Source organism: Peromyscus californicus, unplaced genomic scaffold, assembly GCF_007827085.1.
Source record: "Peromyscus californicus insignis strain IS unplaced genomic scaffold, ASM782708v3 Scaffold_7__1_contigs__length_154581171, whole genome shotgun sequence".
NCBI lineage: Eukaryota > Metazoa > Chordata > Mammalia > Rodentia > Cricetidae > Peromyscus > Peromyscus californicus.
This window is the reverse complement of record NW_026294595.1, coordinates 19,835,485-19,860,778: the sequence shown is the minus strand read 5'-3', so window position 1 is coordinate 19,860,778 and position 25,294 is coordinate 19,835,485. Positions and strand designations below refer to the sequence as shown.

At 37.6% G+C, this 25,294-nt stretch overlaps 1 protein-coding gene across 5 annotated transcripts in view; it reads left to right on the top strand.

Moving 5' to 3' along the window:
* Lrp1b (LDL receptor related protein 1B) overlaps positions 1 to 25,294 on the top strand; it is a 1,950,932-nt gene that overhangs the window by 905,827 nt on the left and 1,019,811 nt on the right. For all 5 annotated transcript variants that reach the window (XM_052726598.1, XM_052726596.1, XM_052726595.1 and 2 more), the window contains exon 7: positions 24,762 to 24,924. In XM_052726598.1, coding sequence (XP_052582558.1) covers positions 24,762 to 24,924 — 163 coding nt within the window. The remainder of the gene's footprint in view (positions 1 to 24,761; positions 24,925 to 25,294) is intronic.

Genomic DNA, 25,294 nt, shown 5'->3' with positions numbered 1-25,294 from the left:
CCCTTTGTGGTGGCTTCGTCTGCATCTCAATCCTTTGTGTAGTCCCAGAAGCTGATAGCCCACTCTTCAACTTTCTTTGACAGGCCTTCTATGTGTGAATCTCAAAATCCTGGAATTGATAATAGGAACTAGGCTCCACTTTTGCAGATTAATGAACAGCCCACACATGAGTTCATACTGGATATTGGGCTCTAGTGAACATTGCTTAGCTTCAGAGTTCTGTTGTTTGCTTATTTATGTTTGTTTGTTTCGCTTTCTTTTGAAGCTTGCTGTAAACCTCTATGGCTACTCACTCATTTACTCTACACTCCTACGACACAGGTGGGTTTTGTTAGGGTCTCAAAATTGCTAGAGGGCATAAACCAGAGAATTAAAGAATGAGTTTCTCAAAGTGTAACCCAAAGCAACATAAAACTTTAGGAGCAAGTGGTTTTGAGGTCATCATCGAACTATTGTGGCAGGTTCTGAATATTCTAGAAAGTGTAGATTGCACACAAGTGCAATCTAAGAGTCAGAGAGGGTTAAGAGGAAGTCAATTCATGGTGTCTGTGACAACCACTACAGCGCGTCATCAAATGAGCTAGATAATGATTACAGAACCACTTCTTTTAACAAGTACCACATGTTTCACAGACATTCTTACCAGCTGAAAAGAGGTAATCTGAACAGGAACTCACATCTGCTAGCAAATTTGTAAATGCACATAAACGAGCATGCAAAACCTACTTCTCAAATTGGTTTGACAGGAGTGTGACAAGCTGAGTTTGCAAGAGCAGCCCAAAGTAGTGCTAGCAGTTGTAAATAAAAACTATATCAATTCTTTCATAATAGAAATCCTTTTCAGTGTAGCCTATTTATATGAAGTGTGGCAAGACTGGGTTAGGGAGTAGTTGTCACTATGCTTTTTCTCATCTTAACCATACTTTGTTTACTACATGTTCCCAAGGGAGTACAGGATTGTTCTGACTAAATGAATGCGTGTATATGGCATATGTATGAGAATATTTGTGTGGTGTGTGTATTATGGATACATGTGCTTGTGTGTGCATTGTATGTATCTGTGCATGTAAAGAGTTCATCCCTTTCTGTTCTTACTTACATCATATCATAACATGATTTAATAGTTCAGATTAACCTTAAGGTCCTCAGAGGGTTGTTTATGGTTCTTGTTTGTTTGTTTATGGTATTGAAAAATTTATCTGAGTTTCTCTGATACCAGTCAGGTGCACACTATTACATTCTCATCCCTACTTTTGAGTTATTTTCATTTTTAATATTATTTCTCTTATTTTTGAGGTTATAATATAATTCCATCATTTCCCACCTCCATTTTCTCTTTCTTTTGAAATGGGATCTTGCTGTTTCTAAGGCTGGAATTGAATTCAATTCCTTGGACAAGCAGCCCTAGAACTTGTAGGACTCCTGTCTCAACCTAAGGATTCCATTCTCTGCTACTTGATTCCGCTGGGTCATTGATTTTCTTGAAAAAAAGACACACAGTTGACCCAGTCTGCTGTTGCCTCTCTGAAAGCATTGGGAGCTCTTCAAGTAGTCCATCTTCCTTCAGACTGATCAAAGGAAACCTCATGTCAGGTAGGAGGAAAGGTAGTATGTGGAATTCCACTGAAGTACAGACAGGTAGGACTTGAAAAGAAATTATATATTGTTTTAATCATTTTCCATTTTATCACAAAGGTAAATTAAATTGTCTCTCCAGTTCTGAACAGGGACCATTTCCGTTATTTTTAATAGACATATAAGCGATGAAATAAAGCTTCTCTTTAATTTTTCACTGGATTGGATATAAGATTTACTCTGCCTTATAGCCTTAAGGATTTGATTTTCAAGAAATATAATGGAATAAAATTGGAACTGTCAAAGGTATCTCTACCAAGATTTTGGACTTACAGGAATAAACCATGATTATGCTTCTTCATGCAATGTGCCAAGGGGAATTACATTAAGGGCTCATAGACTGTGTAGAAACATTTGTTGGTAAAATCTAGATGATAGAAGTAAGATGCTTTCACATGCAGATTATGCAAATAGTCATCTATATTCCATTCCATTCTGTGTTTTTACCCTTAGCTTTTATTTAGGCTCTCAAGTACTGTCCATCCATATTCATAAAATCACATAGAAGGGCAAGGTCATTGTCCCCATAACTAAAACTCCAGCTCTGTCCATAAAATTTCACAGATAAGTCATTTTTGTCTTCACTATCATATTTATTATCTGATTTATCTTATTATTCATTAAATAAAGTTAAAACTTTTGGTAAAATTATCCTCATTTATATCTTGACTTATAGAGAGATCAAATGGTACATGTACGTGAAAATCATGTTGGGGAATAAGAATTGTTTATATTACCTGATTTGTAATACTATTAATAGAACAGAGTACCTATTGCTGGGTAGCATTATAAAGAAAAGAAGTTAACTTTGACTCGTGAATCTGAAGTTCAAAGTTAGAATGTTCTTCTAGTAATGTCCTTCTGGCTGGGAGAGTGGTTGTCCTGAAGTGATTTAGGACATCATTTGTTAAGAGATAAGGAGTGTGCATGATGGTGCATGTCCTATGGTCTCTCTCTCTTCTGTTTTTATTGAGAGTTTCATGTATTTGCATAATAAATATTTCAATGCAGTATAATTCCTAAGGTGAACGTACATCTCTCTTGGAATGCATATGCCATTATTAAATTACTTTAAACAGGTATTATTCATAGTGCAATATTAGCAATTATATACAGTTAAAAATGGATTTGAATATTGATTTTTCTACTTGATCTTACTTACTATTTTTACTGACATCTGCCACTGGAACAGCTACTTGGTGTACATTTGGCTAAATTTAAGACTGTTTGAGGTGGAATGCTATGAACATCTCTCTCCCCAACCATCCTTGGTGCTGACTGTCCCCAGGCCATCCCCAATTCCAGGACTTCTCAATGATTTTCATGTTCATCAGTATGAGTTTCAACAATAAGGCTTACCCATACCAGACAAATTGTACAAACACAAATTCACTTTCAATTTCACTCTGTTAAAACAAAATACATTTATTAATTTAATGTTTAGAATTATATGAAATTATTTTATTGTATGTGCATTAAGTTCTTGTCTGCGTTCATGTTTGTGTACAACCTGTGTGCATAGTGCACACAGAATATGGGGTCAGATCTCCTGGAACTGGAGTTACAAAAGGTAATGTAACCGTTTGGGTTCAGGGAACCAAACCTCCCAGTTCTTTGCAAGAGCTATAAGAGCTCTTAACAGCTGAGTCATTTCTCAGGTCTCAGACATTTATTAATTTAAATTTTATATCTTTCTAAAAAAACCAAACTCTCATTGGGTACCATTTTGTCATTAATCTTGACAGTAAAATAAGGTTAATATCTAAAATGTTTATCAAAAGGAGAATTGCTAAGGTATCATGCTATAAATATTTATTTAGTCATTGAGTTTTATGGTTAAGGCTCCTGTTATTTGACTAAATGAAATTGATAACAGGGAACTAACTGAATTCTTTTTGTACAGACTCACTCCACTAAGTATAGGTCAGTTCCATTTCTTCTTCGGCTGTTGTATGTTCATAGCAATAGCCAGGGGAAACACATTTCACTTTCTGATTGTTGAGATTCAGACTGAGTTGTTAACTTGGGTGAGTTAGGCGGTATGACAAATGGGAACAAACAAAGATAATGATGTAGTCATATGTAAAATATTGTGAATGTCATAATTGCATGTACAATTTAAAATAGAAAAATACTAATAATATAATAATGCCTTCGTCAATATTCTCTTTGAAGGGCAGGCTATAAGTCACAGCTTTTCTATAATGTTGTAATATATGCAGAAAGAAGTAGTCAGGATTAATCAATAGTGCCAAAGGAGAAAGAATGCTTATGTTGGAAAATCCTTACTCAATTGAACAGAAACTAGAGACACAAGATCTGACACAAGTGTGAGAGTCAGACCGCCTCTTGGTTTTTGTACATATTGAAGGAGACTAGACCATTATGAGAATTACTTGGGCTGTGGACTACAGAAGTCAGGATATGGTGCTTTAATGCACTCATGTGGCGGTGTTTTATCCTCAGGACATTTTTCTATTGTTTTATTTCTTATTCCCTCCTATACATTCATGCACATGAGCTGTCATTACTCTTTTGCATATTGTTATGTGCAGCTATCATCACTCACTGTCATTATTCCCCTGAGTATGCACCTGCAAGCTGTGGTCTGCTAATTGCCCTTTCACCAAACTACTTATTCACATTAACTAGGTAAAATCTTAGTGGCACATCAAATTTGAACTCATGAGGAACTAATGAAAATATTTCAGTTGATGAAAGAATTGCAGCTGATTTCTGCATGAATGGATGAACAAAGAAGAAGGATGGAGCAGTAGTGTGTAGTCACAGGTACTTCTTCTTCCATAGACCACAATCATATCCAGGTCTTGGATATAAGATAGATACACAGGATCCCTGATCATATATGTCTTACATTTCAAGGAAAGGAGACAGAACACTAGTAAATAACTAATTAGTCATTGGTGAATATTACAGAAAAAAACAAAATTCAGGCAATGGTACACAGACAGGGACTACCACAATGTATGTTTGTGAGTGTGTGTGATTTGTGCATGTGCGTGTTTGGGCACATGCATGTATGAATGTTTTTATAAATACTTTCTGGTATAAGGAGACTTTTCTGAGAAGTGATATTTGAACATTTTTCTGAATGAACACAGAGCACAACCATTGATACATCAAGTGTAATTTTGTCATCAACAGCAAGTAAGACATCCTAATGAAGACACATTCTTGGATGATTCAAGGAAAAGTGAAAAAGGCAAGCGTGACTGCAGTAAAGTGAACAAGGACATTATGAGAAAAATGAGATGATTTTTCACAGATGGAGTTTTATCTAAACCATGGTAGGGTACAATTAGAGATTTAAGTATAGGACTGGTATTTTGGAAACTGAAAATAGAGACCAAAATTTGAGAGTAAAAGCTGTTTTTCACTAAATTGTAAAGACAAAATGAAAACTCAAATTTTCTGTCCAAGTCATTCAGTTCCCAAATGGTATGCATAGCAAACATTCTATGAAAGAAATTATCTATAATCTTTTCATTTAAACTGACATAATAATGTTTAATATAGTGCACTGGCATAAAGGGTTAAGTAGAAATAATGAAATAGGAAGGTTTAAACTTGGGTGGTGGAACAAAGGGTCAGGTAGAGGGTAAACTTTGTGGAGAGTTATATAACACTAGCAAATTTAAAAAAAAAAACCTGCTAATGTTGAAGCACACACACATACAAATGCATGCACACACACACACACACACACACACACACACACACACATACACACTCACACACACACTTGAGTTACAATTACTATCTGTAACAAGTTAGTAATGCCCCTTCTAGAGGTTAATAAATAAAACCATGTCCTTACTATTAGAGGTTAAGAAATAAAAATCCCATTCCTAGGAATAGAGTATTCATTTAGAGTTGTTTTTCAGTAAGTTCCCATAGGAAGCCCTTGACACTGAAACATTATAGACTATTACTATTGATCTGGGTTACTATCTAGAACTTGATAATAAGACCTTATTGCTGAAGACATCGTATATTTAAGTCAAAAAACAATATTGGAATCAAGCTGTAGTAGATCTGGAAGCTTCATCCTTACTAGTTACCTTTAGTAATGATAGAAGATGATACACAATCTGCCAGAGGATAAAAATAATCATCAATCGCACTCACTTGTGAACCCTTCCAAATACAACAGCTGGCCTGGCAAGGCATGTCCAACAGTGCAATAGTGACATGAACATCATGGAAATAACCAACCACTTTTTGATTGGATTTATCTTGCTCCACAAGACAAAGTTGGGAGGGGAGGAAATGGGAGCTGATTCTGAAAGAGTTGTGGAGGGTCAATATAATCAAAACATGTTCTAAACTTTCAAAGAACTAATGAAAAGGGAAAGAAAATTCAGATATTTTTACTGATACTAATTTACTTTTAAAGCATTTGTGAAGGCAAAAACTCCTCAGCATCTCTCAGTTAGGATTTTCCTCCTCTGGCAATCAACTGCAACAGACTCCTAATTGCAAGGAGGGCAGATTCCTTCCTCAGTGTCATCAGATAATTTGTGTTTACAGTTATTTCTCTTAATGTTTGGCAAATGATTTTAATGACATTTCCTCAATTTAAGAAACAGAATTAGAGTCTAGAAGGATGCTGTCTTATAGTAGGTACAGATAATATCTTCAGAAAATGAATCAGACAAAAACGTTGTAGTAGACTGAAGGCACATGACTCTAGCCCCAGCTCTTCCTAAGAGACAGGAGGATGGAGAGTTTGAGATGATCCTGAGTTACAGACTGAATGACAGGCAAGCCTGAGTTTCACAGTAGACCAGGGGCTCAAAGACCAGGAGCTTGAATGGTAACTTAACTGCAGAACAATTCTCTAGCACATGATCATAATACTACATTTTTTTAAAGGAGTAAAATGAGGAGGAGAGGTGTTATCAGTGATTTGGAGGAGAGGAGAGTTTTATAATAGTTAAACAATAGGAATAATATATATATATATATATATATATGGAAAATAGTAGGGAGTCTGTAATTTAAAAGTCTTAGAATTTTCCAGTAGACTGAATATGGGGGAAACTAGCGAACAATATAAATACAAACAAAAACTAATACAATTGGTTTATGAGTCAAATGAGTATGTAATATCTTCCTAGAGGGAAAATGACTCCTATATATAAAGCATGTTGGATGCTATGGGAATGAGATGACCCTGGCCTCTTCTCTGAAGCATGCTCAAAACAGGATGTAGTGTTGGCTTGACACTTATGCTAGAAGACAGAGAAGTGGAAGAAAGGGAAAAGGCCCAATCATCTACTGCACACTTTCCCCCAACCACAGAGCAACAACAGCCAAGAACAGCGGTGCTTCCCACCATTGCCTTAGTATTGCCACTCGAAGTAGCTTATCACGGTTTACTATAAATCAATGCATAGTTTCCAGGTGAGCCTTTATGACTGCTCACAATCAAATACCTTCAATGTGCATTTTAATACAAGCTATACATTTAAGAAATAGAGTCATAGCCCAGAAATAGACAATCTTTCTGTGGCAAAGGCAGTGCAGATGCTCTATAGTGAGCCACTAGTCTGCCCCTGTCGGGTACACTCAGGTTAATCTAGCATGTTAATGGTTGTATCAAGCTCACAGAACCTCTCTTTGCTCAACTCACTTTGTTTCACACCAATTAGAGATGAAATGAGTGTATTTTTCTGATAAAATTTATAGTGTTATATAAAAATAAATGCTGTTTTATCGTCTTATCAGTTATGGGACATTTTGAAATGTTATAGCAAAGAGAATAGTATAAAATCTAAATGTTAAATTACTTCTTTCGTCATTGAAGATATTCAAGGTAGAATATGTTTCTTTACAAACTTTTTGCATTTAACTTTGGTGACTGAGGGGCAAGAGTTGAATAAACATAACATTCAGTTAAAATACTCATAATATGGGAAAAAAATAGAAAACTGACTAGATGTTCTCTTTACTGGCAATTTTCTGGTTTTCTATGAAGTCTTCAGATTTTATACTTTGTTTCTTAGCTTATTCTGTATTTCATTTACAGTGAAGCCCCATATGGAGCATGACTAAGGGGAAATGTGAGGTCCAAGCTATATACCTTCACAATTACGCTGCCACTCCTTGAAAACACCACCCCTGCCCCTTAGGCCAGCTGCTTTTAAGTTCTTTTCCTTTATCCACACAGCAGCCAGACTGACATTTTTAAATTGATAAACACTTTCACTCTTAATGCTATCCCTAGAGACTTTTCTCTGAATGTTGCCAATAAAATGAAGATGGGATGGGTTTGTGCATAATGGAAAGATGGCTTAGCTGTTAAGAGCACTGACTGCTCTTCTAGAGGACCCAGCTTCCATTCTGAGAAACCACATGACTGCTCATGGCTGTTTATGGCTCCAGTTTCAGAGGATCTGAAAGTCTCTGTGGGCACCAGGCATGCCAGTAGTGTATAAACATCCATGTAGGTGAAGCACCCATACACTTAGAATGAGATTGAATAAATCTTTTAAAAAGAAATGATGTCATTGTTTTTCTCTGCTGAGTAGTATTATTCCATTGTGTATATGTACCACATTTTGTTTGTCCATTCTTCAGTTGAAGGGCATCTAGGTTGTTTCCATGTTCTGGCTATTACAAACAATGCTGATATGAACATAGCTGAACAAGTGCTCTTGTGATGTGGTTGAGCATTCCTTGGGTATATGCCCAAGAGTGGTATAGCTGGATCTTGGGGGAGATGGATTCCCAGTTTTCTAAGAAAGCGCCATATTGATTTCCAAAGTGGTTGTACAAGCTTGCATTCCCACCAGCAGTGATGGGATGGCCAAACACCCTAATTGTCATGCTAGAAACCCCATCTAACTTCTGAGGTATCTGGATGCAGAGATCCATGGCTAGGCCCCGGGTGGATCTCTGGGAGTCCAATTAACGAGAATGAGGAGGGTTTATATGAGTGAGAATTGTTGAGACCAAGGTTGGATAAAGCACAGGGACAAATAGCCAAACAAATGGAAACACATGAACTATGAACCAATGGCTGAGGGATCACCAACTGGATCAGGCCCTCTGAATGGGTGACACAGTTGATTGGCTTGATCTGTTTGGGAGGCATCCAGGTAGTGGGACCAGGTCCTGTGCTCATTGCATGAGTTGGCTGTTTGAAACCTGGGGCCTATGCAGGATCGCTTGGCTCGGCCTGGGAGGAGGGGACTAGACCTACCTGGACTGAGTCTACCAGGTTGATCTCAGTCTGCAGGGGAGGCTTTGCCCTGGAGGAGGTGTGAATGGGGGGTGGGCTGGGGGGAAGGTGAGGGGGGCCGGAGGGGGGAGAACAAGGGAATCCGTGGCTGATATGTAGAACTGAATTGTATTGCAAAATAAAAATACAAATTAAAAAAAAAAGAAATGAATGTGGGTATGCTTGTGTACACACAATTTTAGAAAACAAAATGCAGGTGATTGAAACATAAATGGGCAGGATTAGCATTCTTCTGCTTTGCTGAGTTAGTGCAGGTAGCATGTCACATTAAAATGACCTCAAAAGACTAAATATTTAGAGACTTTGCGCACTTTTGAATGTGGGGTCAAGAAAGGAGATCATAATAAAGAAATTGCCTATTGTGAGAAGATTGTGTGCAGTCTAGGGTCCTTCACAGCAGGAAATGCCTGACCCAGAGAAAAGAACTTGCTTTAGATCCTGAGGGCAGAAAAGTCTGTACAATTTCCGAAGTAGGATGCCAGGCAGCTGGAAGGATGCCCAAAGTGGAAACAACAGCATAGAATGCAGAGATGGGTTTCTAGTGGAGAAAGAGTTTTAGACACTTGTAGAATTATGGAACAATAAATCTTTTTACAAAACCCTGTAGCATACACCAAGTAATTCTAAAAAAACAACATGTTCTTAAGGAAGTATAATCATATTAAAATTTCTCACCAATCCACAAAATTTACACGGTCATAGTTACATAAAGACTTATTATTATTGTTGTTATTTTGAGACAAGGTGGGGTTTTTTTTGTAGCCTTGGCTGTAGACCAGTCTGGCCTCACAAGGATCTGCTTGCCTGTGTCTCCCAAGTGCTGGAATTAAAGGTGTGTGCCACCACCTCCTGGCTCACAATATTAACTTTAGGCTAAACGTTGAGATTAGAGAAATAGAGGAAGTATGAATATGTGCATATATAAAGAGGAATAAGAATAAAATCATTTTCTATAGTAAAAGGACAATATATTATATATAAATTTTAAACCTTTAGAAATAGTAAATGTAACATGTTATATAGAATCATGAAAGAGAGTGCACACATTTTAAAATTAGTTAAAAATGTTGGAGGACCTAGGGAAAATAAAGGAGAAAATTCTGTTTTCTACTGTAAGCTTTAATGATATGTTTCTTTTTAAGGTATACATACTTACTATATGATACCACCAAAAGCACAGTTGCTGTGTAATTATTACCTGAACCCTACCATCTTTCCAAAGTTCATATCCCTGTTCTGATCTTTTCTCCTTATCTGACTCTACCCTTCTTGAGACTTTGACTACAGACATTATCTGTGCCACAAGATTCCAATAATTTATTAGCTGTAACCCAAAGCTGCTTTAAAATTAGATAAAATTTTCAAGATGGGATGTGTTTACATCCATTAATGTTCATTTGTAAATATTTATTGGGTGTATTTTTGTGGCTTCAGCATTAAAGCTATATAATGGGTAGTTTTAAAAAGCCAAAACTACTATTCAGGTATCATACTGACAGCTAGATTCTGAGAAGTCAGGAAAATCTAAAAATTGCAAGAATGGAGCAATATTATCTATTGCTGTATAACAAATTGCCCCCTAAATTCATGGCTTTAAAATAATAAATACAATTCTGGAAGTTATTCTGCATCAGAAATTCATGAGTGCTTATGTTGGTGACTGAGTCACAAAGCAAAGAAGCTGTCATTGAGATGTGGAGCAAGCAGACATTCCATCCTTTACTGCTACCCTTCCAAGCATGCTCCTGAGATTTGGTGACAGTGACCTCATGGCATAGCTATGGGTTCTAATAGAAAGAGGACCCAGAAAAACAATAAAATGGAACTACAAAGTGTTCCTGAAACATCACTGAGTCTAACTCTACCATATCTACCAAATTCTTTTCAGTAGTACAGCTAGCTTTTAATTTTGGCACTCAAGAAGCAGACAAAGGTAGACTCTGTGAGTCTGAACCTAGTCTGTTCTAAATAGAAAGTTCCAGGAGAGCCAGACTACACACTGAGACACTGTCTCAAAAGAAGTACCTGTCCACTAAAGGGGATCCCAAGAAATAGCTCTTATTCAAGAAGATAATTAAGACCATTCCTTGAATCATTAAATCAAAGAAATCCTCTTGTATCAAAGAATCTATGGGCATTATTTACAAATTATCAAGACTACCAAATGTTTACCTTTTCATTAATCAACTTAATGATTTCTTTTTTAAACAGTCTACTGTAGGGATATCACGAACAGTCACAAATTTGTAAATTAACGTGCAGTCCATTAGTTCCTTCTGGGAAGCATGGGCTATCTGTGGAATAATTATTGCATGCCACTGTGTGCAACTTGTCTAGTTAGATTCCTGATTTAATGCATGAGCATTTTCTAAACCTGATCTTTTATCAAATAGAAGGACAGGACACTGAGATTTTGTAATTTTTCTTTATTTTGTTTTCAAGCAAAAAAATAAATTGTGCAAAATAATAAGTTTGTTATGACTTTTTCATATATCTATATAATGTACTGATCATTGTATTGATCCTCATTTTTTTCCTTTGAGGACAACCACTTTCATAGATGTTACTAATCTTTAATTAGAGTTGGAAGGTTGAACTGAATAATGTATAGTTATTGCTTTAGCTTTTAATTCAACATGGCTACAGAAAATTTTTGCTTAATACCCATAATTTATTATTTTCACTTAGGTTTAATTTTTCATATTTAATTATTTTATAGTATGTGTATTAGTATTTTGTATGGGGCAAACAGTGGTCAGAAGAGGGCATTAGATCCCCTGGTATTGCAGTTACTGATGACTGAGAGCTGCTGTGTGGGTGCTGGGAATTGAACACAGGCTCTCTACAAGAACAAGTACTCAGAACCACTGAGCTATCTAAATATATGCTTTAATGTTACTGTTCATTTAGATTGGCCAGGGAGCTGTTAGCAAGCTGTGTTTTTGAATTGCATATTTCTGATCCTCATAAACTTTCTGCTTCATTTGTCATTTCTGCTTCATTGGAGACCATACAGCAAAACTGAGCATCAATCATTAATACCTGTCAATATATAATTTACAGAACGTTGACAACATAACTTATGTCAATGCACTTTCTTAGTCAGTGTTCTATTGCTGTGAAGAGACACTGTGTCCACAGCAACTCTTATAAAGGAAAGAATTTAATTGGGGCTTGCTTACAGTTTCAGAGTTCTAGTCCATTATCATCATAGTAGGGAGCACTGTAGCAGACAGGCAGACATGGTGCTGTAGAAGGAACTGAGAGTTTTATATCCAGATTCATATGAAGCAGAAAGAGAGAGCCACTGGGTCTGGCTTTGGGTTCTGAAACCTCAAAGCCCAACTCTAGTGACGTGTCCTCCAACAATTCCACACCTACCCCAAGAAGGCCACAACTCCTAACCCTTCTAAGTAGTGCCACTCCCTGATGAGTAATCATTTAAATATATGAGCCTATCGGGGGCATTCTTATTCAAACCACCCCATGCATAATGGACGCCCATCAAAGATGATGAAAGTATGAACTTTAGGTTTATCTTTCCTGCATAGTAGAAACTATTTTCCTCTTATCAAGCTATAAATTATTATCTATATTGATAAAGAATGGGGCTTACTATGTAACTAAAAAAAATGAATCAACTGTTTATTTCCCAGAGAAATACATTAGCCCTTAGATAAACCTATTTGACAATGGTCCACAGCGTCAATGACATGCTATATCAATATCTCTTTAATGAGTTTATCACCACAGTTTGCACTTGTATTTAATAATTTTTAAAGCACAGAGTGCTCTCTCAAACAGTACATGAGTAATTTTATTATTTGATATACTAGTCATAATAAAATACCATTTGTGACTCAAACAATGGAAATGGAGTCTAGAAAGTTCTTTAAGCCTAATGCTCACAAATAGAATGTCTCCAGGGCATCTGGTCTTGGTAAATGCTGGCATGTCCACACAGTGTCTCCATACAGCCTTTCACATAATTACCTCTTTAGAGACTATGCCTCCAAATGTACTGAGATACTGAGGGCTAGGGTCATAATATAAAAATTTGAAGTACATATAGCTCAACTCATAACAGCATATTACACTTTTAGAAAACTTAAAATGTTTAAGTCTTATACTCACAATTCAGGTAGTATATGACCTATCTTATTATATGGGAGGAAATCAGAAGCATCATTTTTAATCAGCGTTGAATTGTCACATCATTTTCTCTCATCTCTTGAATTTATATGCGATGTAATCTGCACTGAACAGATAAACTGTGAGTCCTAGCAGATAATATATAATTAACCAAATAAGCTAGATGGTGATGCGATGTGTAACTGATGCCCACGAAAGACAATGAAGGAACAAACTTGAGACTTATCTTTTCTGAGTGGGGAAATTATTTGCATCTTGAAAGTATGGTTATATTTTTGTTCATATATTCTCTACATTTCAAAATGCTTTCTGTGTTCTGTATTACCGTTTCACATTGTAAATGTATTATTTAGACTTACTACGTGTTTCAGAAAGTGGGTGGCCATCCTCTTCAACTATACTCAAGATATATAGAAAAGTTCTTAATAATTTTTGACAGTCAAAAAAATTATAAGTGACCTGGCATGGTGGCACATGTCTTTAATCCCAGTACTTGGGATGCAGAGGCAGACAGAGCTCAGTGAGTTCAAGGCCAGCCTGATTCAGATCGAGTTCCAGAACAGCCACAGTTGTTACACAGAGAAACTCTGTCTCAGAAAAACACACAAACACACACATATATATGGATGGATATCTATCATATATGTATATGACTCAAATCAGAATCATTTCAATGAAACATGAAATGAAATCTGAATAGTCCTTAGTTGATGGAAGAACAAATTAGACAAATGTAATAAGACATATGTTTGTTCTGTAAAGTGCAACAGGCATCTTAGTTGACATTAACTGGTATCTCTGTCCTTCACTTGTTACAGCTATCTTAAAGCATGTCAATGAGTTTTCATCTACCTTAGCAAATTAAAAATGAAATACTGACTATGTTTTCTGGAAAATTATTTGTCTCCTAAAATGTTCATATTATTTCTGCAATTCTGGAGACAGAAATAATGATGCATTGGCAAGTTGGTAGCAAACACAGAGGAATGAAAGAAGAGAATGGGGTGAGGAGAGAGGACATAGGGCAGAGGAGAAGAGAAAGGGAGGGAGGGGCAGAGAGGGAAGAATAAAAGAGGAGAGGGGAGGGGAGGATAGAGGAGAGGGACAGAGGGGAGAAGAAAAGAGAGAGAGAGTCGGGAGGGAAAAGGGAGATGCTTTGGGTTTGGTAAGCATTTAAATGCTTAAGTTGGGCAAAATCCATCTGCCTACCTATCACTCATGTACCAGACATAGGTGCATGTCTCTGTGATGTCAGAGAGCGAAACTGAACCAGATCACAACGAATGCTCCTAATAACCTAGAACAGCCCGGATAAGGCAATCGAAGTTAGAACATCTTTCAGACAAAGAAGAAAATGAAGAAACAAGAAAGGATTGCACATTAGAATGAAGTAAAGCTAGGGAGTCATGTCTACCTAGCTGCAAACAAGAAAGGATGAAGGGATGTATGCAGCCACAAATTCCTTGTACCTGTCACTGAGGGTTAAGGGACAGTACAGCTGAAGTGAGCATCTCATCACACACAATACTATAAGTATGAGAAACCAGACGCCACCTCTCTTAGTGTGTTTTTTTGTTGTTATTGTTAAAATATTGTTGTTGTGTTAAAAACCATGATATGAAGCAATTTGAAGAAAAATGAGTTTATTTTATCTTACAACTCAAAAGTCACAGCTGATCAGTGAAGAAATTAGGGTAGGAACTCAGGGTATGAACCTGAAATCAGGAACTGAATCTGAGAGCATATGGGAATGTTGCTTACTGCTTTGTTCCCCATGACTTCCTCAGCCTTTCTTAGGCAACCTGGCACAATTTTTCATGGCTGGCACCACGCACAACAGACTGTGCCCTCGTACATCAATCGTGAATAAAGAATATGCCCTACAGACTTACCTACAGACAATCTAATGAAGACATTTCCTCAATTAAGTTTCCCTTTCCAAGATAACTCCAGCAAGTGTCAAATTGACCCAAAAAATCATATAGGACAGGATGATTTCATTTGTGTCCTTAAGAGAAGTTGTGAGTCTGAATTACATTGCCTGTGATAACAGGTCCAGGTGTGGAAGCCCAACTACGTCCATTGAGTCTAGCACTGTTTGTGGAAAGGTATATCACGTTCATTTATGTGATGGGTTCAGTGTGCATGTGTGGACCAAGAACTGGGGTGTATGTTTTAGATAGAAGGGGCATAGCTCACTGCATCTACTATTGCCAGTTGGCTTGCTCTCTCTTTTGGTCTCTAGGAGAAATATCTAACTTCATTTACTGTGGTTGACTTACACTTTAACTTACTAGACATTTGCGAAATACTGGGATTTTTCCATTGATTATTGGAAAAGTCAGCACTTGAAAATCTTCTGTCAAATGAAAAGGTCTGTACTTGGAAATTTGCCTCCTCTTTTCTTGATCCTCCCGTGTCTACCTATCCCTACATGAACTTCACAGGCAAAGCTGTGGTTAGAAAAGGGAAAGAATTTTAGATTAAGGAGATGTTGAGAGATTCCAGACTACTTCCTCTTTGGAAAGTGAAGGGAACACTTTGTTCATGTGCAGGGGTTATAGGAATGGGCAAAAGTATGTGTGTGAAGGTAATGGAAGATTGTAATGGGTTGGGAAGGTCAGGGCTGCAGGTCTTTGGCAGAGCTTCAAACCATATTTTCTGTTTTGAATCTATATTCTAGTCTATACAATCAGAGATGAATATAATTTTTAGACTGGAGTTCCATTATATGTAAATATCATGGTTTGTAGTAAGGTTGAGCTGTTACAGTGCAGGGTAGTTCAGAAGAACAAACACTATACTTTCAAGTAGTAGAGGGGTTGGAATGATGGTATCTTAGGGTTTCTATTGCTGTGAAGAAACACTGTGAGTATTGGCAACTCTTACAAAGGAAAACATTTAATTGAGGTGGTGGCTTACAGTTTAGAGGTTCAATCCATTATCATCATGGCAGGGAGCTTTGTGGCATGCAGACAGACATGATCCTGGCTACATCTTGATCAGAAGGCAACAGGAAGTAGACTGAGACATTGAATATAGCATGGGCATATATGAGACCTTAAAGTCCACCCCCATGGTGACATACTTCCTCCAACAAGGCCATACCTACTCAAACAAAGCCACACCTCCTGATAGTGCCACCACCTTTGAGTCTATGGGGGCCAATTACATTCAAACTACCACAGATGGCTTAGATAGCTAACAGTGTGTTCTTCTCTTCCAGAGGAACAAAGTTAGAATCCCATTACCCAAGTCACGTCACTCACACCCACCAATAACTCCAACTCCAGGAGATCTGGAGTCTGTGCCTTCCTTGAACATACATATGATATAGTATCACACCAACACAACACACACACACACACACACACACACACACACACACACACACACACCTAAAAACATAAGATAGGCTTAACAGCTCATGAGTTTGTCTTCTATCTTTTGGCAGGAGTGCCAACAGTCACATGATTTCCTCTTCCAGTTTATTCTTCCATTTTGAGGAAATCTTTCTAGTTATATTGGTGCTCATGAATTTGGGGGCTAGGAAGATTGTTAGTGTGAGGTATCCATGATGACATTTAATGAACAACATGTACTGTCTTAAGGACTGCAATCTGCATCTACCCTTTGTCCTCTGGTAATCCTAGTCTCACACCTATCTTGCTAGCATAGCAGGTGGTGGAGGAGGACATGTGGTACCTTCCAAACCCATCACACAGATCAAAGTAGACACTTTTATAACAAAACATAGGTAAGCAAGTGAAAATCAAAGATGTTTTTAAATTTTGTTTTTATTAGCATATATTTTGGACATAGTGATAGATTTGATAGAAAATTTTATCAGGCTTATCATGTATTTGACTGTGTTTATACCACTTTACTCTCTGCCTCCACACCTCCCCTCCTGATTGTCCTCTTCCTTTGCCAAAATAATAGCTTCCTTTCTAATTTCATTTCATTTTTAATATCAATATCCATGTATAAGTTCATTGGGGCAGCTAATTATGAGAAAAATGAAAACATGGTGTTTGTCTTTCTGAAGCTTGCTAATTTCACTTATTATGGTGATTCAAGTTCCAAATATTTTCATCAAAGATGATTTTGTTCTTTTGATGGATTCAAATAAAGCCTCCATTGTGTTTGAATAGCACTTTCATAATCCTGCTTTAAGATACCAGTGTTGACTCCACAGCATGGCTCCTGTGAATGGTACTGCTACAGGCACGGATGTGCAGCTATCTCTATGCTCTACTGACTCATGCTTCTTTGAGTATATTCCCTAGAGTAACATAGCTGGGTCATGTGGTAGTTTCTCTCTGTCTCTTTCTGTCTCTGTCTCTCTGTCTCTGTCTCTCTCTCTCTCTCTCTCTCTCTCAGGATTTTGGGGAATTCACATACTAATTTTTAAAGTATATGGGCTAATTTGCTAATTTTTGTCAACATTAGCAGTATGTATGGAGCCTCTTTTCCCTGTTTCCTCATCTGCATTTGTTGTTATATGTTTTCTTAGTATGAAATAGAATCTCCATGTAGTTTTGATTTTAATTTCTCCAACGAACATATTTACTCCACTTTCTACGAAATGAGAATTTTCAGAAATTTAGTACCAAGCTGGATGCTGTGACACATACCACCAATCCCAGGAGGCCAGGCTCGTTGATTCACCAAGACTCTGCCTCAAACAACAACAAAGGGAGACACCACACCGGGATGGCAGCCTTCTGAAGTGGCTTCTTCTGTGCCCCTCAGTTTGATCTTGATTTGAAATTACATGCCAGGGGATGCTCTAATAGGTAAAGACTGGGAGGGGCACTCAGTGAGAGCCATCTGTCCAGAGTCTCCTTGCCCTTTCTCTATAACATTCCTTCCTCCTAGCTGGAGACAGGACTCCTCTGGAGTGAAAGTCTGATGACCTAGTAATAGAAAAGGTAGGTCAGACACTTTCTTAGTAAGCAGTGTCTATTCAAAAGGGTGTGGAATATTCGAGTAATATTTTAAGTTTTTTTAATATTTTTAATGAAAATAAAATGACACCACTCTCCACCTCTTTATGAATTGCTTCAGGAAGCAAGATTTCACCTTATGATTTGCCTTCGGAAAAGTGATTCCACCTCTGTGACTAATTTTTGTGGAATGCGGAGGGCAAAGCAATGGGCTGGAGAAAGAGATTTTGCTTCGGAGGCTTTCTAGTCTCCTTTCGTTCAAAGCACACTGCAGTTTGCTTGCCATTTTCTGATCATGGGTATTTCCTGTATCTGTTTATTTGCCAGCTTGCTTGCCTCAAGGCTATGTCTAATTGCCCAAACTCTCTGATTTAAATACAAATTACACTAAAGACAGAAGGAAACACCAACAGCATAAAAAGAAACTAAACTAATTCTCACAATTACTAACCATTCTGCCAATTAGACTTTTTTCACTGAAATCACACTGCTTCAAGAGTAGCTAGGTGTTAGTTAACAGCACCTATTCTTCCAGAGTAGAGAATCTTTGGGAAATGATGAATTACAGACAGGTGTGGATCCTGCCATGCAGCAGCTCCTTTGTCTAAAATCGCAGTAGCGTGTACTGAAGCTACCAGCTTTACAACATAAGGGATGGGTGGATGAAGGGGCCAGGCACTTTCCGGGTCTCGAACCAGAATATCTGACCTGCAGCTGACAGAATAATGCAAGCGCACACCAAATCCCAGCAAAACCTAAGACCCCAGATTTCTTGAGATGGGAAAACAACCGAGACTTTTTCATGTCCTGAGTGCTGGACTGGCTGAGGAAAAATAAAGTTTCTTGTAGCTTAAGGAATATTTAAATGTTTATTGTTCCATAAAAGCTGTATAGTGTGAGTGAGACTGTTACTGATGGCCTGCAAATGTATGTCCAATGGCTTGCAATATCTATTTTCTGTTTATCCTCTTAAGACAGGGTAGGAATTCCCACACAACTGCTGCTGTCTCTCTTCTTTTTTATCTCGCAATATACCATTGTGAAAGATAATGCTGGCGTGTTTGTCAGTCAGTGTTAATCTCTCCACTGAGAGAACATCGTTCACGGAAGTGGCCTGCTCTGAGGAAGAATTTTGGAGCATAAAGTAGGAAAAATGTTTAGGTTCAGATTACAGAAGGAGGCTTTTCGTGGAGAAGGTGTAAGCACAAAAAAGCACAACTCTTACTTAAAATTGGAAAAGGGAGAATTTATTCCGTAGCAAAATATGAGTGGCCATATTGTTACAATATGGTGCGGGTGGGCGGCGGCCTTGGCAGGTTTCGAGCCGAGGGGCCCTAGAAAGTCATGCCACACAACAGAACTCACAGGGAGAATTTATTGGGGTAAGGGACAGAAAGGAAGAGATGCAGAGTGTGCCTCTGGAGACAGCTGAGGAAAGGAGAGAAAGAAGAGAAAGACGGGAGGAGGGGAGTGGGAACGAGAAAAGTGTGAAGAGAGAGGAGGGCAGGGCCCTGCCATTTAAAGGGGGCTCAGCGCATGTGCACAGAGACCACATAGGAATGAGCACATGACGTTGTGAGGGCCCTGAACAGGCCTAAGTACTGCCTCCGTACTGGAGAGCACATGCACACAGGAATGATGCATCCTGCCAGCTACCCAAGGGGCGGACTAGGCATGCCTGAATGCCAGCACATATCCTAGGAACAAAAATCTAAATTATCCCAAACACCACATTACAATGCACTTATCTTTCCGTCAGGTTTTATTGTAGCAGACCAAGTATAGTTAAAACCAGGGCACTTTTCAAAATACATTGCTGAAAACAACCAGCAGTTGGATTGCAGCAAAATGGGGAAATCTCTACCACAGGCTTCAGCTGCTGCTGCTGCTGTCATAGCCTTTGATATTATGGACGTGTACCTCTGAAAGGATTTATCTAACAGCTATATGGACATTAATAAAAATCAGAGGTTGGTAATAAACGACTACTTAAAGGCTAAGATAACCAAAGGTAATTTGGCTCTGGACCTGGGATATTCCAACTCTCAAAATCATTGCTATTCTAATCAGTTAATCATCTTGGTAGAATGTGTGATATAAGTACAATTTTTTTTTCTGGGAACTTAAGTCAACAAAGGAAAAAATTCCTTTATGTGGCTAAGTTTCTCAAGTGTAGACATATGCAAATGTGAGCAACAAAAGAGATTCACAGAGAAAAGCACACAAATCCATTTAAATGACAGAGAAGCCCCTAGAGGAACTGAAGACATGAGTATTTTCATACTAGATTGATGGGGGAAGGAAAGTCATATGAAGACATGATGGGCATCTTTGTGCACTAAATATAATAAAGTGCAAGAATCTTAGTAATTAGAACAGTCTAAAATCTTTTCCACAGGAAATATAGATTGCACCTCTCACTTGAAGGTCTGACCTGCCTCAATTGGTGTGTGTCAGAGAGCACTCTTGTTCCTCAAATTCCTTCAGCTTTAACTATCAAATTTGCAGGAGTGACTTTCCGGGTTTGCTTTTCTGCTGCTGTGATAAGATACCATTACCCACAGCAACCTGAAGAGGAAAGAATGATTTGACTTACAGCTTACTGTCTGCCACTGTGAGAAGTCAAGTCAGGAACAAAAGACAGGAGCTTGAATTGGAACCCACAGTTCATCCTTGAGTAAAGCCATAGCAAGACATTAAACAGAAGCAGAAATAAGTACCAAAGAGAAATCCCGCTTACTGGCTTGGTCCTGGATTCATGTTCAGCTGCATTTCTTATACAGCCCCAACCCAGCTGCTTAGGATGGTAACACCACAGTGGGTTCTGAGTCACTTAGCAATCACCATGTGTCACAGATGTACCTGAAGGTAAATTTGATAGAGGCAATTCTTCAACCAAGGCTTCCTCTTCCCAGGTGTACCAAGTTGACAGCCAAGATTGGCCATTGCAGTGCCCTATTCTGGGGCAGTTCATTCTGAGCCATACCACATCCTTTAGTCAACTGATCACAGATAAATATTAAGAGAGGGGTTTTGAAATATATACTAGCTCCTTTTTAGCTATTGTTTTACTATCCATAGTTCTAGGTTCCTGTGGCCAACATGAATCAAGAGAGTACCATAAGATAATTTGACAGATACGGAGACAGAGACCACATTCTCCTAAATTTTATTACAACATGTTACTTCAATTCTATTTTATTGTCAATTGTTAATTTTCTTTCTTATTTAGTATATAAATTGCCATGTACCATAGAAGTATATGTACACATAAAAATAAAGTATTCCTAGGATTTCATTCTAACTGTAATATTATCAATTATCACTGGGGCCTTGGCATGTTTCTGAAACATAGATAGGGTACAGTAATATTTAAAAATTAAAAGCATGGAAACCAAGACTGAAAATGAGTACATGATTCATTTATGGCATTATTGAAGGAGCCAGAGCAATACTAGTAGTCTAAAAGCATTGGAGAACTTGGTACCCATAAGTACTTTTATTTATTTGGGCTTTTACAGTTTGAGGATAATTGCACAGTGTCTCATGTAGCTAAGAAGGCCTCAAACTTGCTATGTAACTGTGGATGACCTTGAACTTCTCATTCTCCTGCTACTACCTTCCCAGTACTGTGGTTACGGACATGCACCATCATGCCTGGATGACATGATGCTGGAGACTGAACCCAGAGCCTTTTGCATTTTAAAAGGTAGATATTGTACCAATTGAGCAACATCTCCAGCTCATTTTAAATTTAATTCATTTTTATGAATATTAAAAAATATTAACTAGAGAATTGTGGAATAGATGTAAGCCCTTAATATCTCATAATGTTACAGTGTATCTTTGAGATTATTTTTCCTATAACTACAAATTATACACTGCAGATTTATACTACTATATAAAACTACACTACAAGCTACAGTGTAACAGCTTTGGAACCATAAAATAAAAAAATGCTCAAAGAAAACGCATATACTTTTATATGGCTGCTTTATCCATTGTATCCATTAGCAATCAGTTATTTGAATTTGAAATGAATTAGCTAAAATACAATGTACTGATGATTCATTTTCCAAGAAATAAAAGCTAACATTTGAAAAAGATGGTGGCCTCTTTATTAAATATAGCAGGTATGAAATAGTTCCATCCTCATTGTACAACATGGTATTGGAATATAAAGAATAAGAATTCTTAAGCCTTTTCTTTCCTTTTTTTCTTCAGTGCCTAAGTATGCCATTGAAGGAATATGTCACCCCTCCTTGGCTTTATATAAAAATTTTAGGTCCTTTTATGTAGGCAAAGATATGATAAAGCTTTCTTTTCCTATCATTTCTACATCTTTTCTATTGTTTTTTTAGTTTTTATTGTTTGAGAATTCTATATATCCATATAATGTGTCTTGATCAAACCCATACCCTGCCCAATTTCTCCACTATCTTTCCTATCCCTTTTTTCTTTGATGTAGTCTGTTCTTTCAAACCTATGAGTCCACTTAGTGCTCCCTGTATGCTTTTGGGTATAGTACCACCCACAAAGAAACTGATATGCCTAACAAAGGAGCCATAAGATTCCAACAGACCCTCAGACTAGGTGGGGTCTTCATCAGTGCCTGACCCATCCATGCTGGGTTTTAGGCTGTCTTGGTCTTGTACAAGTCTTGTGCATGGACTCACAGGTTCTGGGAATTCATTGCTCAGTGGCTATGTCATGCTCAGAAGAAGGAATTTGCTGCAGATATCAATTTACTGACTCTAAAAATTGCTCTGCCCTCTTCAGCAATGATCTCTGAGCCTTGAAGGAATGGAGAATAAATTAGATGGCCATTTTAGAGCAGAGCATTACACATCTTATTCTCTGTACTATTGACCAGATGTGGTTGTCTGTATTAATCACCATTGTGTTAGCCAGGGTTCTCTAGAGTCACAGACCTTATGGAATGAATTTCTCTCTCTCTCTCTCTCTCTCTCTCTCTCTCTCTCTCTCTCTCTCTCTCTCTCTCTCTCACTCACTTGCTCGCTGTGAACAGAAAGTCCAAGAATCTAGTAGTTGCTCAGTCCCATGAGGCTGGATGTCTCAGCTAGTCTTCTGTATATGCTGGTATCCTGAAGAAGTAGGCTCCAATGCTAGTGAAGGAATAAATGTGCTAGCAAGGCCAGGGCAAGAGGGCAAGGAGAGAATGACACTGTGCCTGGCATGAACACCTGAAACCTCAAAGCCCTTCCCAGTAAAATGCTTCTTCCAGCAAGACCAGATCTACTCCAACAAGGCCACACTTCCCAATGTGCCCTTCTCTATGATCCTGTGGGGAAATTTTTATTCAAATAATCTACTGCAAAAGAAACTTCTCTCGTGAGGGTTGAGAGATCTTATATAAAGAGAGAACTTATGGATATGAAGATAAGAATGTAGGTAACAGTCTGCTGATATGTCCATTCAGCAAAATTATAGGATTAGGTAGGTTATCTTCTACTGCCTGTGACCTTGTTACCCACTAGGTTTTTGGTCCAAGTAATAGTACCAAGAATGACTCTTGTCTTATGTGTTGGCTTTAAGTATGATAAAAATGTGTTTACTCCCATAATATTCATTCTACTATTGTACCAGTGGTTCTCTATTGACAGACCAGTCATTATTTTATCTAACAGCATTCATAGATGAGGAAAACTGCTGAGTATTTTCTCTCCCAATTGTGTGCATAGAACCTTTCAGCACTATGAAAGCTATCCAGGTTGGTACCAGCTTGATATCTCCAAGTTCTATCATTCAAGTAGATGGTGTCTTTGGAAGTAGGGTCTTTCCATCATCTGATGAGCAATCAAGTCATATGGTAATACCTATAATTTTTGGAAGGTTTATGGGACCCCATTATCTAATAGCTCAAAAATAGGTAATCTATACTTGGCACTAGGCTTTGTATTTAATAGCCTATTTATTTGAAAATACCCTTTTCTTCCTATTATAGGGCAGCTTCATTTTAGATATGTATATGCATATACATATAGATATACATATACATATAGATATACATATATATATATATATATATATACACACACACACACATATAAAGTTGCTTCCACAGTAGACTGTCTTCCAATGGCATTTTCAATGGGCATTAATGGCAGTTAATCCCATCCTGTATTCTTTCCTACCCTAACCTCCCACACCCTGTGCATTTACTTCTTCATGTTCCCTTGTTCCCCTTTTCCTCTTTATACTACCTGATTTTTATCTTTCTTCCCTTGAATTTCCAAGACCCCCTCTTCCTTTTTTTTAGAGATGAGTGAGAACAAACATTCACAATAGATATTTTCTTATTATTACAAATTAACCTTATTACTGAACCTCTTATGTTCATTGGATGAAATGAGATATTTTGGAAAATGCAGAAGAAATACTACAATGTTAAGAGACCTACATTTTAAGAATAGAAACTTTCTTTTTTCTAAGTCAACTTCAGTCTTCAGTTTTTACATAGCAAAGAGATAGCCATGGAGTAGACAATATTTTATATATTACAGTCATTTATTTTCACATTGTTGAAATTTTTCTTTGCAGTATATATATATATATATATATATATATATATATATATATATATATATATATATGAAACAGAAATAAAAAACAAACTAACAAAAATCCTGTGTTTTAGTTCTCCTCCTTTGGGATGGCTCGGGCAGACTTGTATATTCTGGCTACGATTTAAAAAGTTTGTGTCTGTGACTAAGTTATTCTGCATATGTGTTTTTCAGATGTGGAACAAATGGCAATTGACTGGCTTACCAGAAATCTCTACTTCGTGGACCACATCAGTGACCGGATCTTTGTCTGTAATTACAATGGCTCTGTGTGTGTCACACTGATTGAATTGGAGCTTCACAATCCTAAAGCCATAGCAGCAGATCCCATCGCAGGGTAAGAACATCACCTTCAGCATGCCAGGTTTAGAAAAGTTCCCATTAAAAAGGGATCAAATCTAATATGTGGTTTTGTAGGAAGTAAGACATTATTAGCATTATTAAAAAGAAATGCATTGATTTTAGTGCTAGCATTGCAGGAAGAGAAACAGGCTAAAAGTCAACATTTGAAACTTAGTGATTATCGGTGCTTTAACAAGGTGTGATACTGAAGACCTTGCCTGAGACACCAACACTCTTCCCTTTATTGGTCTCCAAAGCAAGTTCATTTTGATGCTCAGCAGGGAACCTTAGAGTTAGCAATGTGCACAAATTCTTCTTGAAACACTGTTAATCTACTTGAGTAAGCATAACATTTACGTTTTTAT